The sequence below is a fragment of the Trachurus japonicus genome, chromosome 13 (assembly GCF_045865225.1).
Source record: "Trachurus japonicus isolate A0001 chromosome 13, Traja_1.0".
In the NCBI taxonomy this organism is placed as follows: Eukaryota; Metazoa; Chordata; class Actinopteri; order Carangiformes; family Carangidae; genus Trachurus; species Trachurus japonicus.
In genome coordinates, this window is record NC_140919.1 from 41,184,622 (window position 1) to 41,198,790 (window position 14,169).

At 42.9% G+C, this 14,169-nt stretch overlaps 1 protein-coding gene across 1 annotated transcript; it reads left to right on the plus strand.

Annotated features, from left to right (window-relative positions):
* Positions 1-834: 834 nt before the first annotated feature.
* On the plus strand, positions 835-11,999 carry esrrd (estrogen-related receptor delta). The gene is made up of 8 exons (XM_085796582.1): positions 835-1,144; positions 3,228-3,567; positions 4,815-4,968; positions 5,358-5,474; positions 6,168-6,275; positions 6,387-6,548; positions 7,341-7,619; positions 11,748-11,999. Exons 1-8 carry the CDS (start codon positions 1,089-1,091, stop codon positions 11,984-11,986), a joined length of 1,455 nt encoding a protein of 484 aa, XP_085652708.1. The 5' UTR covers positions 835-1,088; the 3' UTR covers positions 11,987-11,999.
* Positions 12,000-14,169: the final 2,170 nt, after the last annotated feature.

Sequence of the window (14,169 nt, forward strand, 5' to 3'; positions counted from 1 at the left end):
CAGTCGGAGCTGTCTTGTCAACTGCAATGTAGTTATTGTTTTTTCAGTTGTTGTAAGTTATCTAAAGCATGCAAGCAGTGTTTCATGCCAGTGTGTGTGTTGTCCAGAGTAAATGTGTACTCTTTCATTGTCACTATGTAATCTGTTTGGACCCCAGGGAGAATACTGTAGCTGATGGGGATCTTAATAAACACACAAACAAACGTTAACACATGAGAATAAGTTAATCATGATGATTTAAGTGTCTGGTGAGGAGTTCAGGCTCAACCGCCGTGTTGGGTCTTTGGTTTTACTACTAACGCCCTCTTCTATACAGTCTATGTTCCAGATACAAACACTGACACACCTGCTGTGATTGCTGCTGCTCAGCTGTGATTGGCCGCTCACACGCTGGAGGAGGGGAGTCAAATAAAAACATAGTTTATTTTGATTTTAACCCACTTGTTTCAGGTTCTACAGGAACTGTTGTTTAACCCAGCTCTGCTTCTCTGTTTGCTGTAAACACACACACACACACACACGGACTAAACACATTAGTTGTGTGTGTTTTTTCTGCATACAGCTCGTGCTTCCTCTGCTCTGTGGCTGGTGTGTACTTCAAGGTCCAGAGGAGAAAGGAGTTGTCCCGGCTGCCGTGGCCTACATCTGTCACTGTCCAAATCAATAGGGATGATAAAAGAAGAAGGAGTCAATCCTCTGTGTAGAGCAGTGATGCTGCATGCTGATTGGCTCATCCTGCAGGCCACGCCCCTCCCCTCCTCTGTGATGACATGATGAACAGATAAATAACAGCACAGGCGCCTCTGAGCTCAGATATCTGTTCAGATCCAAACACCCACCACCACCACCATCTTCTCATCTTCTCTCTGCATGAGGTCACGGGGACTTTTCACTCTGTTTATCATTTTTCCATTGGACCTTAAAGTACCCCTGTTTGACTGACCGAAAGACAGTGAATGCATCACTGAGGATTGTTCAGGACTCTTGGGGTTTCCAGGTGGGACCCGTCAGATTCTGGAGGAGCTGTGCTGCAGATTTGTTTGTTCCGTCTTTAAAGGTGTTGAAGCTGATCTGGGATCAGGTTCAGGATGGAGATGAAGGCCTTCAATCTGACCGATGACTATCCCCTCCTCAGCACACAGCGGTGAGAAACTCACTCCGTTCACTTCTGTCTTTATTTTGATTTTCAGTGCACATGTGGGAGACATGAAACAGAACACACATGAAGACAGAGGTGTGAACAACCAACCCAAACAGATTATTACATCACTTTGTTAATCATTAGGAGAAAAAACAAGAAAGTTTAGTCACTGACAGTAACTGAAGTTGATAAATTCTAAGTGAAAGTCTCGGTGGCTCTGACCTCCTGTTAAATAAACGTGTCAGTTCATCCATGTCCGGCTGCTGATCCAAGTCCAGGTTGAGTTTCTTCACACATGACTGAAAAAATTCAATTCAATCAATCTTTATTATTCCCAAAGGTCAATTCTCTGTGCAGCAAGTGGTCAACACAAGTCGAGCACAGATACAGACCACGCAGCAACATGAAAAAAGTAGCCTAACGCACTTGGGAAATAATTCCAGGCCTCATCATGGTCAAGTTTTCACATTAACGTCTGTAAATGACCTCATGTGAAAAAGTGAACCTGCAGAAACCACATCAGCTGTAAAAAATGAAGCATTGGTAAATAACACAGGGAAAACACCTGACACAGGACAGTCACTTCTCAAGGTCCAACAGCTTCTATTCAATTCAAAGAAGTTTATTTTTCCGTTAGGAACTTTGTCTGCGGAGAGCTACAGCAACGTATTAAACAAAATGAATACATATAGATAAATACAAATGTTAAAATACAAATACCAATGTTAAAAAGAGAGAAAAAAAACACACAACTCAACCTTTCAACACTGAGATCAAGAGACTTGTAACAGTGTGAACAACCTGTGTTTTAACCAAACCCAAGAGGTGAGGCAGACTGGACCGAACCTCCATCATACAAACAGTATGAAGATGAATTCACATGAATATAGGCTACATGTGAACATAAGCATGATGAAGCTGATTGTGTTCCCATAGTGACAGCAACAACAAAAACACAAACCACATCCCGTGTAAACAAACACTGTGCTAACACCATGTTAAAAACCACGTTCAGCTCGATAAAGACTTGATCCTTAGAATCAGCAGATAGTTAATCCTGTAGCGAGAACATGGAGTGATGATGAATCACAGCAGTGACTGTTCCTCCTGGTGATAATCTGCTTCCTGTCAGGGACAAGGTGCAGCCTGGTCACATGTTTCTTTCTTCTTCTTTTAAGTATATTTTTTTGGCTTTTGGCCTTTATTAGACAGGACAGTTGAGAGTGTGACAGGAAATGGGAGGCACAGAGGTCCACAGCCTCAACACACAGGGCCGTTGCTAGGAATTCTGGGCCCCTGGGTAAAGTGGCCCCTGCCCCCTGACTTGTCCACTTTTTTTCATAGACTACGTATGTATTATCATTTCTTATTTAGCCTACTATGTTTTGATGCTAATGCAGCATTACTATGAGTATCAGTCAGGGTCTTATGCAGAATAAATCAGTCACAAAGATTAGACTACTGGGGTTTTTGTGGGCCCCACTGGGCGCTGGGCCCCTAGAGTTATCATCACCTTTCTCCCCTATACAACGGCCCTGTCTCTACCAACTGAGCCAAACACTGCCCCACATGTTTCTTTTTTAATCAAAGGCCTTTAAGTCATTTCCTCCATCACCTCTGCAGCGGGTTTAATTCTCCTCTTGGTTACTAAGTAAGCAAGTTTGCACACATTGTTGAGTATTATGTGAGTGTGTGTATGTGTCTGGCCATGAGTGTGGTTATTAGAGGAGGATGATTGTTATCTGTGTGTTGTATGTGTTTGAATGTGTGATGAGAGTGAGAGAGAGTGTATGTGCTGTTAGTCCCTATTGTGCACTTTATGATTTGGCGCTCCTGTTTCCCTGCTTTTATTAGTGCATTCTGTCAATTTTTTAAATATTATGGTTATTATGTCCTATTTCAATTAATCTTAATATTGTACCTGTTTAGCAATTTACCTGCCCAGGGACTACAGGCGGAAATTAGCAATTGTTGCTATAACCTGGCTCAAAGCATCTCTTCTTGTTTTACAAGATTAATGTTTTTTTGTGCATTGTCCCTGTTTTAAATAAATAAATTCATTCATTCTCCTTTTCTTCCTCCTCAGCCTCTTGGACTCCTCTCCCTCCTCCTCCTCCTCCTCTTCCTCTCCTGCTGATGAGGCCCAGTCTCCAGCCTCCTTCTTCCACTCCTCTCCTCTCAGTCCGTCCTTCCCGCTGGACGCCTCGCTGGCCCTCAGCCCTTCACACCAGAGCTTCCTGCTGCCCAGCCCGGCCTCCTCTTCCTCTTCCTCCTCCTCCTCCTCCTACGGCCTCCTCTGTGGAGCGCCCGAGCCCGACTCCCCGTCGGGGTCTAGTTCCAGCGGCGGAAGCGTCGGCGGCAGCGTCGTGGTGACGGAGGCCTCGCTGCGGTTTGCTGCGTCGCACCGGGACTCGTTTTCAGCACAGGTGAAGAATCACGTCCGTCCACGACATCACGTCCGTTTGCTTCATGAGCAAACTGTCACATCCCATCAAACCATCATTTAACTACAGGCATACACTTAGTCCACTGGTGCCCAGTCTACAGGGTTGGGCCACTAAAGGTCACCACTTATAGGAGGAGAAACCAGGTTCTGATAAACAAACATTTAAAGAATAAACAACAACAACAAAAACTTTAATACTGATTTAACTCATTGATCCTCAAACATCTATGAAAAGAGAGAAAAACACCCCCAGTGACAGTGACCACAGCACCTCAAAGTCTGAACTAACAGGAAGTAGAAGAAACCAAATGTTTTCTTAGTCAGACTGATAGTCTTCAGTCATTGGACAAGTTTAACTGAGGAACCTCATGGAGACTGTGTGTTGGATTTCATCAACTCATTTCAGTGTCAGATCTTAATGTGTCAGCTGATGATGGACATGCAGGGTCATGCAAAAGTTTGGGCACCCCTGGTCACCCCCCCTCCTCCACCACCACAGTGTGTAGATAGTAAATATCTTGTCTGACACCTTGGTCAAAGTTCTCTGAGAGCTCAAGTCTCCTGGGTTTCCCTTTTTCACTCTACACTGCAAAAACTCAAAATCTTTCCAAGAATATTTGTCTCATTTCTTGTCAAAATGTCTCATTTCTAGTCTAAACTAATCTCTTTCTATTTAAAATAAGACTCATCACCTAAAGATTAACTTGTTTTCAGATAATTTTCACTTGTTTCAAACTAATTTTCAATTGAAATAAGTAGAACAATCTGCCAGTGAAAGCAGTTTTTTGTGCTTGTAATGAGAAAGAAAAACTTGCTCCACTATCAGATTTTTCTACTTATTTCAAGTGAAAATCTGCTTGAAAGAAGTAAAAAGTGTCTAAAAACAAGCTATGGTTTAATGTTATGCGTCTTATTTTAAGTAGAATTAGATTGTTTTGACTAGAAATAGGACAAATATTCTTGGAAAGATTTTGAGTTTTTGCAGTGAAAACTGTAGAAAACTAAAATAATACACTGATATTGATTAAAATATCGCAAAAGAGTGTTTCATGTTTAACTTGATGTCTTTTGGAGATCGTTTCATCTTCCACTTATTCACATTAACAGAGATTATGACAAGGGATGCCCAAACTTTTGCATGATGCCACTGTAAAGCAGAGTGAGGAGTGAGCCATACTATCATGCATCAGGTTCAGCTCTCAACAGCCTTGTGTTTTCTCTGTGTAGGTGGACTCCATCCTGAGGGGGGACTACCTGACACCCATGGGTGCTGTGGGGCCCAAAAGGCTGTGCCTGGTGTGTGGAGACTTTGCGTCTGGTTTCCACTACGGCGTGGCGTCCTGCGAGGCCTGCAAGGCTTTCTTCAAGAGGACCATACAAGGTGGGAACGAGTCGACTGTGGTCTTTAATAAGTGGGTTAACGAGCAGAGCCGATCAACACATTGATCGGTGTGTGAAACGCTCAGCTTAATAACATCAGCTGCTACTTTCTGACTCAGTTGGGAACCAGCTCTCCACTGCTCATCAATATCCTGTTAACAGGATGATGCAGTTTAAGCCCCAATGAACACTTGTAGGGAGGTGGAGGGGAGGGGGGGGTCTGGACTGGACAGACTATTTTATAGATTTCTGTGAGAATAGACAGGATGACAACACACAGTCAAACTGAGAAGACACAATTCAATTTATAATTCTTATACTTATTGTGCTAAAGTGTGTGGTAAATGTTGTTCTTAATTTATCTAAATGAAATTGTTTGTGGTCACCTAGGCAACATTGAGTACAGCTGTCCGGTGATGAACGAGTGTGAGATCACCAAGCGGAGGAGGAAAGCCTGCCAGGCCTGTCGCTTCCAGAAGTGTCTCCAGGCCGGGATGATGAGAGAGGGTACGTCACATCGCTCATAGACACCAGTAGGCTAATGTCCACAAGGACACTGAGAGCTAAAAAGAGACTTAAAAATCAGCAGAACGAGGCCTGACATGATTAAAAGAGACGTAAAATTCAAATCAACCAACCAAAGAAGCTAACTCTTTAAAGATCCCATATTATACTCTTTTTACTCAATTTCACTCAGCTGTCAGACGTCCAACTAAACTGTATTTGAAATGTATCGCCCCAAACTGATCCGTGGTCCTGAATGTCGGCTGTCTAAAAGTCGCTCAAATGAGCTCTACTGAGAACACGCTGTTTCTGTGCCTGCACCTTTAAGTAACATGGTTACGGTACACGGCAAAGATTATTACCACTTTATGACTTAAAATTGGTCGGTATTTCATCAATTTAGCTCAGGAGTTTCTTGCTGTGCACTGCAGCCATAGAAATAGACGTGGTAGGCGTTTTATCGCGCTGAGGGGCCGGCCTCACTCCCGTCGTGACATCACCACAGGAGCTGAGTCTGAACAGCCTGTATGAGCACCGTTTTACCAGTCGGTGGGCTGCAGAGTCCATGCAGGACCCGTTTGCTTTCCTCATTCTAGGAGTTGGTCGGCTCAGGGAGGATCAGTTCATGTATGTAGAGACCAGAAAAAAACTGTTTTTCATAATATGGGACCTTTAAAGTGCCTCCCTGTGGTTCAGGTGTTCGTATGGACCGGGTCAGAGGAGGACGGCAGAAGTACAAGAGACGAGTGGAGACGGGACTGAGTTTATACGCCAAAGGGCCGTACAGTCACCCCGTCAGCAGCCGTGAGTCCACGTCACGCTTCATCAGCTGTTTTTGTTTTTTTTGTTTCATTCCAACCGGGTGTGAGCGGGAGTCTGGAGAGTTGGACTAATTATGGTCTGTCTGTCTTTCAGGAAACAAGGTGATTTCCCACCTGCTGCTGACGGACCCCGCCCCCCTGGCGGCCAATCAGGACGAGTCCAGCAGCGACGGCAGCCTGCGGACCCTGCTGACCCTCTGTGACCTGCTGAACCGGGAGCTGCTGGTTCTGATCGGATGGGCCAAACTGATCCCAGGTACCGACCCACTGTCCCAGACAGATAGCTTTAGCTGCAGAACAACCACAAAGCAACACACACATACAGTAGGCTACTGCATTTAGCAGAAAGATACACAGTGGTGGACAGTAACGGAGTAAATTTACTTGAGTACTGTACTTGAGTACATATCCAGAGGATTTGTACTTTACTTGAGTATTAGATTTCTTTGGTACTTGTTACTCTTACTTGAATACATTTCCAAGACAAATATTTGTACTTTTACTGGAGTTAATTAGTAAGAAGGCTGAAAAGTACTGGTTACTTTCAGGTCTTTCTCTAAAATCCTATTGGACACAAGCTGTGTTTGTCTGTGAAGGAAACCCTAACCCCTAAAAGCAGCACATCAGTGCAGCTGAGCAGCAAAGAGTTCATTCTCACTAACAAGAGTTAAAAGCTCCTTACATTCATTTAGAAAAAAATATAGTAATTAATTGATGTGAAAAATAAGACATTTACTCTTACTTTGACTTAAAGTAAATTTAAAAGCATGTACTTTTTTACTCTTACTGGAGTAACATGTCGACTGAGCTACTTTTACTTGTAACGGAGTAAATTTTGACCAGTAGTATTTGTAGGCTACTCTTACTCAAGTACTGGGGTGGAGTACTCTGTCCATCTCTGCAGCTACAAGGTTGACTTACACCTTTCTTTGTAGATAGATAGATAGATAGATAGATAGATAGATTATACTTTATTTCATCCCCGAAGGGAAATTCGTTCATGACAGCAGCATTTAACAAAGGAAATGCTTTGTCCCGCCCCTGCCAGGATTCTCTGGGCTCTCATTGGTCGACCAGATGTCGCTGCTGCAGAGCGGCTGGATGGAGGCGCTGCTGGTCGGCGTGGCGTGGCGCTCCCAGGCCGGGGCCGCGGCCGGGGAGGAGCTCGTGTTTGCGGGGAACCTGCGGCTGGACGGGGGTCAGTGTCGAGCCGCGGGATTGGCCGACCTGTACGAGGCGCTGCGCCACCTGACGGCTAAATACCAGGCGATGAACCTGAGCCCCGAGGAGGTGGTGACGCTGAAGGCCATGGCGCTCGCCAACTCTGGTACATGCACACATACACACACATACACATACACACACATACACATGTTATATTAAAGCCCCGACAAAGAACTTTTAACTGGATTATGCAAAAGTCTCTGGTTCCTGCTGATGTCTCTACAACAGCAAATGAGGCCATCATTGGGAAGATAAGCTGTTTCTTAAAGCAGAAGTAAGCGATCCGGTCGTTTTGGCTAATGCTGCGTTCCAGGCAACCCACTCGTGTTTTTCCGACCTGTTTTACCTGTGAAAGTCACTATAACGGCCACTCGTAACTTCTGACCCGTGAACTCGTACCAGATTGAACTGGTACCACTTCACAGGTCGGAAAAACACGAGTTACGAGTTTCCTTGAACGCACCATAACAGTCCTCGTCCCTACGTCACCACATTCAGGCGCATCCCTTGGCTGCACACACAGAGAGGACTGCCCCTTTATGCCGTTCTCTCTCCTCATTGGATAAAGGTTGTAGGATACGAGAAAAGTTTTCTCCTCGGCTCAGAGCAGAGCAGAGTGACTGACAGACCCGTGTTTCAGACCAAACACTCTATGTAAGTGATTGCTGTCGGAAGATACAACTATTTAAGACTTATATTAACACAAATATATCACTTACTTCTGCTTTAATAGACATAGACAGACATAGACCGACATAGACATAGACAGAGACGGCACGGGCGAGCCAGATAAGTGTCTTTATGACAATACACGCTAGAGTTCATGGGAAATGCAGTCTTCATTCTGGCAAAACACTACCGCTTTTGTCCACAGGGGTCGCCAAAATCAACACAAAATGAAAGTTCTTTGGTGATGCTTTAAAGGGGAACTATGTACAAGTACGGTCACTTTTCCTCTGTTTTGCTAACCCTCTTCCCAGCCATGTGCATTTGTTTTTCAATGAAGCCGGCGAGAAATCAATCAGTAGAGCGGTATATAACATGTACCGTCACAAGAGATTATGGGTTACGGGGTGTGTTTGTGTTGCGCACATGGTGGTGTGGAAGACAGAGAGCCTCCATTCTCCTTGGAACTAGTCACAGGTTATTTATTTAACCATCAAAATTACTCCAAAGCTGTTTAATTAAGGTAAAAATCCTGCATAATTCCTCTTTAATGAAAGGAGGTGAAACTACACACAGCAGATACTTGACCCTGTGTGGTTCATATCGCAGGCACTGAATGAACTACAACGTGTCACTACAACAGCTGATGAGAGAAAAGAGTCTTTGGCCCCCTGAGGCCCCCCGTGTAGATCTGCCCCTGACAAACTAGTCCAGTAATTTTAGGCCAAAAAAGGGGTCAACGTTAAACAAATTGCAACAGAAGCAAACTCAACTGATTTTGTATCCTCAGCATGTCCTGAGTGAGGGAAAAAAAGCCCCGAAGAATCCCATTAGGGGAAAGTTTCGAAAAACACCCAAACATATCCCATTTATACGCATATAAAAAAATTTTTTCACGTGTATAGGGTAAAATTTTTAACCTTTAGATATCTCCATGAAAATTACTGAGTTGATTACTTACATTAAGACAAACAAAAAATGTATTACAAGTTTTTTGAAATTCTTTGTTAACATGAGCAAGTTTGCATAAATTTGCATACATTTGCATAAATTCCACCGTTTTGACGGCACATGTATATATGAAGTTGCTGTGGTGGTACCAGCTTGAAAATTGGAATGAGTTGACTCCATCGGTCAACCGACAAGTTGACCACTTTAAATTTCAAGATGACTGCAATTTTTCAAGACAGCCACATCCTTAGTAGAGCAGGTATGACATGAGCCAACAGTGCATAATCCAATTACACCTGATCTAAACATTGAGTAGAGCAGGTGAAAATGTCTTGTTCAATCTTGTTAACATATATGTTAACAAGATTGAACAAGACATTTTTAACTGCAATATGATATTACAGTTAAAAAACGTAAGGAATGGAACCAAAGGCTACCCATGAGCATTAATAGAGACGGAGCATGCCATACCTGCTCTATGTGGCTGTCTTGAAAAATTGCAGTCATCTTGAAATTTAAAGTGGTCAACTTGTCGGTTGACCGATGGAGTCAACTCATTCCAATTTTCATGCCGGTACCACCACAGCAACTTCATATATACATGTGCCATCAAAACGGTGGAATTTATGCAAATTTATGCAAATTTTCTCATGTTAACAAAGAATTTTAAAAAACTTGTAATACATTTTTTGTTTGTCTTAATGTAAGTAATCAACTCAGTAATTTTCATGGAGATATCTAAAGGTTAAAAATTTTACCCTATTCACGTGAAAAATTGTTTTTATATGCGTATAAATGGGATATTTTTGGTGTTTTTCTAAACTTTCCCCTAATGGGATTCTTCGGGGCTTTTTTTTCCTCACTCAGGACATGCTGAGGATACAAAATCAGTTGAGTTTGCTTCTGTTGCAATTTGTTTAACCTTTTCTCATAAAATGACTGGACTAAACTGGCACTGTTAAAACAGAAACAGCAGCATGGACACTGATATTGATTTACAATTACAATGGAGGAGAAGTTGGGCTCATTTTGGGAGGGGAAGGCATGATGGGGGCGAGTCGTATTGATCCCAGAGGAGGAGTGGTTATTGATATTGATCAGTGGCTGGGGGCTGAAGGTTCACTGTATTGATTAGTTCCAGAAATGTACTTTTTGTTTTGTTTTGTTTTGTTTTGTTTTGGAGAGAGGAGTCTTTGTGCTCTCTCTGGTGTTTTTCTTTTTGAGAGCAGTTATCAACAGTTTAATTAGAGACACATCCGCTCTCTGTCTGTGGCTCTCAGCTCTCAGCTCTTTGGTCTGTACTGCAGCTGGTAGGAGATCAGATGTTCACCGTGTGGCTTCAGTGGGGAACGATAAAACAGTGCCAACAATGCTATGCTAACCGTGGGTAGACGGCAGCTAATCAGTAACATCTGACTGTATTACATTTAAATACCCGTGATGAAGCAGTTGATGATGGGACACTGACGAGTACCTCCAGCTGAAGTCTGGTCAGTCTCCCACTGTCTGAGCCTCAGATCAATAAACTGTATTGATAGACGCAGTTTTGGATCTATAAACTGTTAAGTGTCAGCTAGAGGACACAGACACAGGATGTGTGTGTGTGTGTGTGTTTTAATGTAATTCAGTCTGATGTGTGTCTTAGTTTCTCTGCTCGGCCCATTAATGGCCTAAACATCAATAGTTTACACAATAGAAGATGATGCTCGTGTGAGTGTGACACAGACACCCACAGGCTGACTTTGACCTTTGTTTTTCTCTCCTACTTGACCTTCCCCTGACCTCTCTGTCTCTTCAGACCAGCAAATCTGATGTTTCTAGTTGTTGTAGAAATGATGGAGAGGTGAAAGGTGTTTATTTCAAATTAAAATGTCATCAAGCATAGCTATTTTTCAGAATAAGGGTATTGCATTTTTCCTAAGTGTTTAAAAACCCCGAAACCAGTGATTCTTCAACCTGTTTGTCTCTTGAATTGTCACATAAAAACATTTTGTTACACTCTTTTTTCACAAACAGTTGGACTTTAATAATTTAAAGTATTTTTTACATTATTAAAGGTATAATATGTAGGAATTAGCGCACCACTACTCTAGATGGGCGGTTGCATATCGGAGCGTATTCTGGATGCTGCATTCACGTGAAATCGGGCAGACGTCAGACAGACAACAGACGCTGCATGTAACAGGATAAACAAGCCTTTATGTAAACAAGTGGTCCGCCAGCACGAGGCAAAACAATACAGGCGTGACAATATGTTGTCATGGTGATGTGGTATTGTTTACTGTTGCTATGATACTGTATTTAAGGACCTGCAGTAATAAGTGATTTTGATTTGATTGATTGATTTTTGATTGAAATGTTTATTTCGAATATGAAAATAAAGTAATAAAAAAGAGAATAAGACAAAAACATTTAAACATGAAAAAAAAATAGAATACATATTCGAAAAGGAGTGAGAAGAAGTAAAACTTATAAACTCCCACCCCCTCTCCTTATATATGTCTAGCTAAGATCCTTGTCTAAACATATCTTATGTTACAAAATCATGAATATAATTTATTTATATAGTGATTCCTAACATCCTGTGTGTTGTGTGTGTTGTGTTGTGTGACAGATGCAGAGCCGGTGGACTGTGCGGACTCGGTGCAGAGGTTTCAGGACGGGCTCCACGAGGCGCTGCAGGAGTACGAGTCGTCCCGCCGGGAGCAGCACCGGGCGGGCCGGCTGCTCATGACCCTCCCCCTGCTGCGGCAGACGGCCGACCGAGCCGTGCAGGCCCTCCTCCGCCTGCACCGCCAGCGCCGCGTCCCGCTCCACAAACTGCTGCTGGAGATGCTGGACGCCAAAGCCTGAAGGTCTCTGTCTGTCTGTCTGTCTGTCTGTCTGTCTGTCGTGTCAACCAACCGTGAGACCAGAACCCAGGACCCAGGCCCGTGGACCGAGGGCCGGGGGCCGGGCCGGGGTCAGACTGATGCAGCCGCAGCTTAGAACCAGACCTGCAGCTCCACCTCCTGTTACAGGTAGATGAAGAAGAACCATGTAGTAAGTTAGTTAGCTGGACTCGCTGACTTACATCACAACACAGTTTGTTTAGGCAAGGCAAGGGCAAGGCAATTTTATTTGTATAGCCCGTTTTTATAAACAGTTTCTCTCAAAGGGCTTCACATGGCATCGTAACAACATCCTCTGTCCTTAGACCCTCACATCCACTGAGGAAAAACTACAGGAAAACCCTTTTAACAGGGAAAAATCAGAGAAACCTCAGGGTGAGCAACAGAGGAGGGATCCCTCACCCAGGACGGACAGACGGGACATAGATGTTGTTACAGACAAGAAAACAGTTTACAGTTTATGACACAGAATGTGCAAACTTTCAGTGAGTAGAGACTCACAGGGACCAGACTGGACTGTGTACAGCTGATCAGGGATCAGTGATGTACAGTAAATGTGACCAGGACAGACTCGCCAGCACCCAGAGATGGAAAACTCTTCACATCTGTTTACAACTGGAACCAACGCGCCACATCCTCCACCACCATCATCATCATCATCATCATCATCATCATCATGGACACTCTTATTTCAAATTCACATTTGTGATCTATTTTTATAAAAGAAAAAACAGATATTTTTGTGTGGATTGTGTTGACGTTTTCTATGAATTTGATTATCAGCTGCTGATTAGTTTTTACTCAGCGAGCTGAAGATGTGAAGAAGTTTTGCTGTTGACTAGTTTTTGCAGTTTAATAAATGCTTTTGGAGTAAAAACATGGCGTCTTGTCATTTCCAAATGATTCCCAGCACATCTAAATGAGTCACTTCTTTTATTGTTTTATTACAAAGTCAGTTAGAAAAACATGTTTGGTTAGGAACACGGTTACAAACAGTCCCACGACTCTCACAGCGTTCTATGGAAACGTCTACATCTCCATCTATAGTAGTTCTTCTCTGACTTAGTAGCACGTTTGTGTCTTTGCATGTTTTCTTAAGACACAGTGTGTTGAGCTCTCAGGGCCACCGTACTTCCCTCAGTTCTACATGCCACAGGCCGTATCATTTCTTTTACATCTGCAGATAATAGTGATTCAATCAAGTCATCGACCTCAAGTGTGTTTTAATGCTTTTAAGGCTCCGTGGCTCTGAACGTTCATGTCGCAGACTGAACAACAATCCAGATGTGTAGCCATGCTGAGGGTTTCATTCATGTTCAACACGTGTGCTTAAGGTAAAACCCACAGAGACCGAGGAAACAGTCCAGCACTCGCAGGTGTAGACGGGAAATCAGCAGGACAGGAGTGAAGACCAGTGATAACACTACACAGAGTGGACATACAGTACAGGAGGAGCGGCTGATTGGACAGGAAGTGCTTCAAAATAAAACAGAAAGAAGCTGGATGCTTCATTTAAGGCTCCATGTTTCCTCTCATAACATATTTGGAAGCTTCCTGGAGATAAATAAGATAATAGGAGTTTCATTATTATGAAAGTATGATGGAAAACCATTACAGACCATAGGACCTACAATTAGATGCTACTATATCATATTTCTCAGCCCTTCCCAGCTGTATCAAGCTATATTGTTATCACTGTTTAATACATAATTTACTCATTATTTATTTCAGTAATATAATCTATATCCATACTGTAGTGAAGTGAAAAATTCAAAACTACAATCAGGATGAGGAGTAAATGCAGCACACTATCAAAGTACTATCTAGCTGATCCAAGTGTACAGGTCAACTTTAACTTAGTCATGTAAAAAATAAAGTTTAAATAATGAAGTATTGAAGATGAGGGTTACATGGTGTGGTTGTTCTTTCTGTGATGAATACATGAGTTGTTATGGAAACAGAGCTGCAGAACAAAGCGTCAGACAGAGGAGAATGGAAAACACAGTGAGACGTTCAGGTCTGGTGGAGATGGACCATCTGATGACCTGTTTCTACTTCTCATCACTGCATGCAATTAATTAAATTACAATTTGCTGAACAAGGTTTTAAACATACAAATTTAAAATATAAAGCTTCTATAAAAAC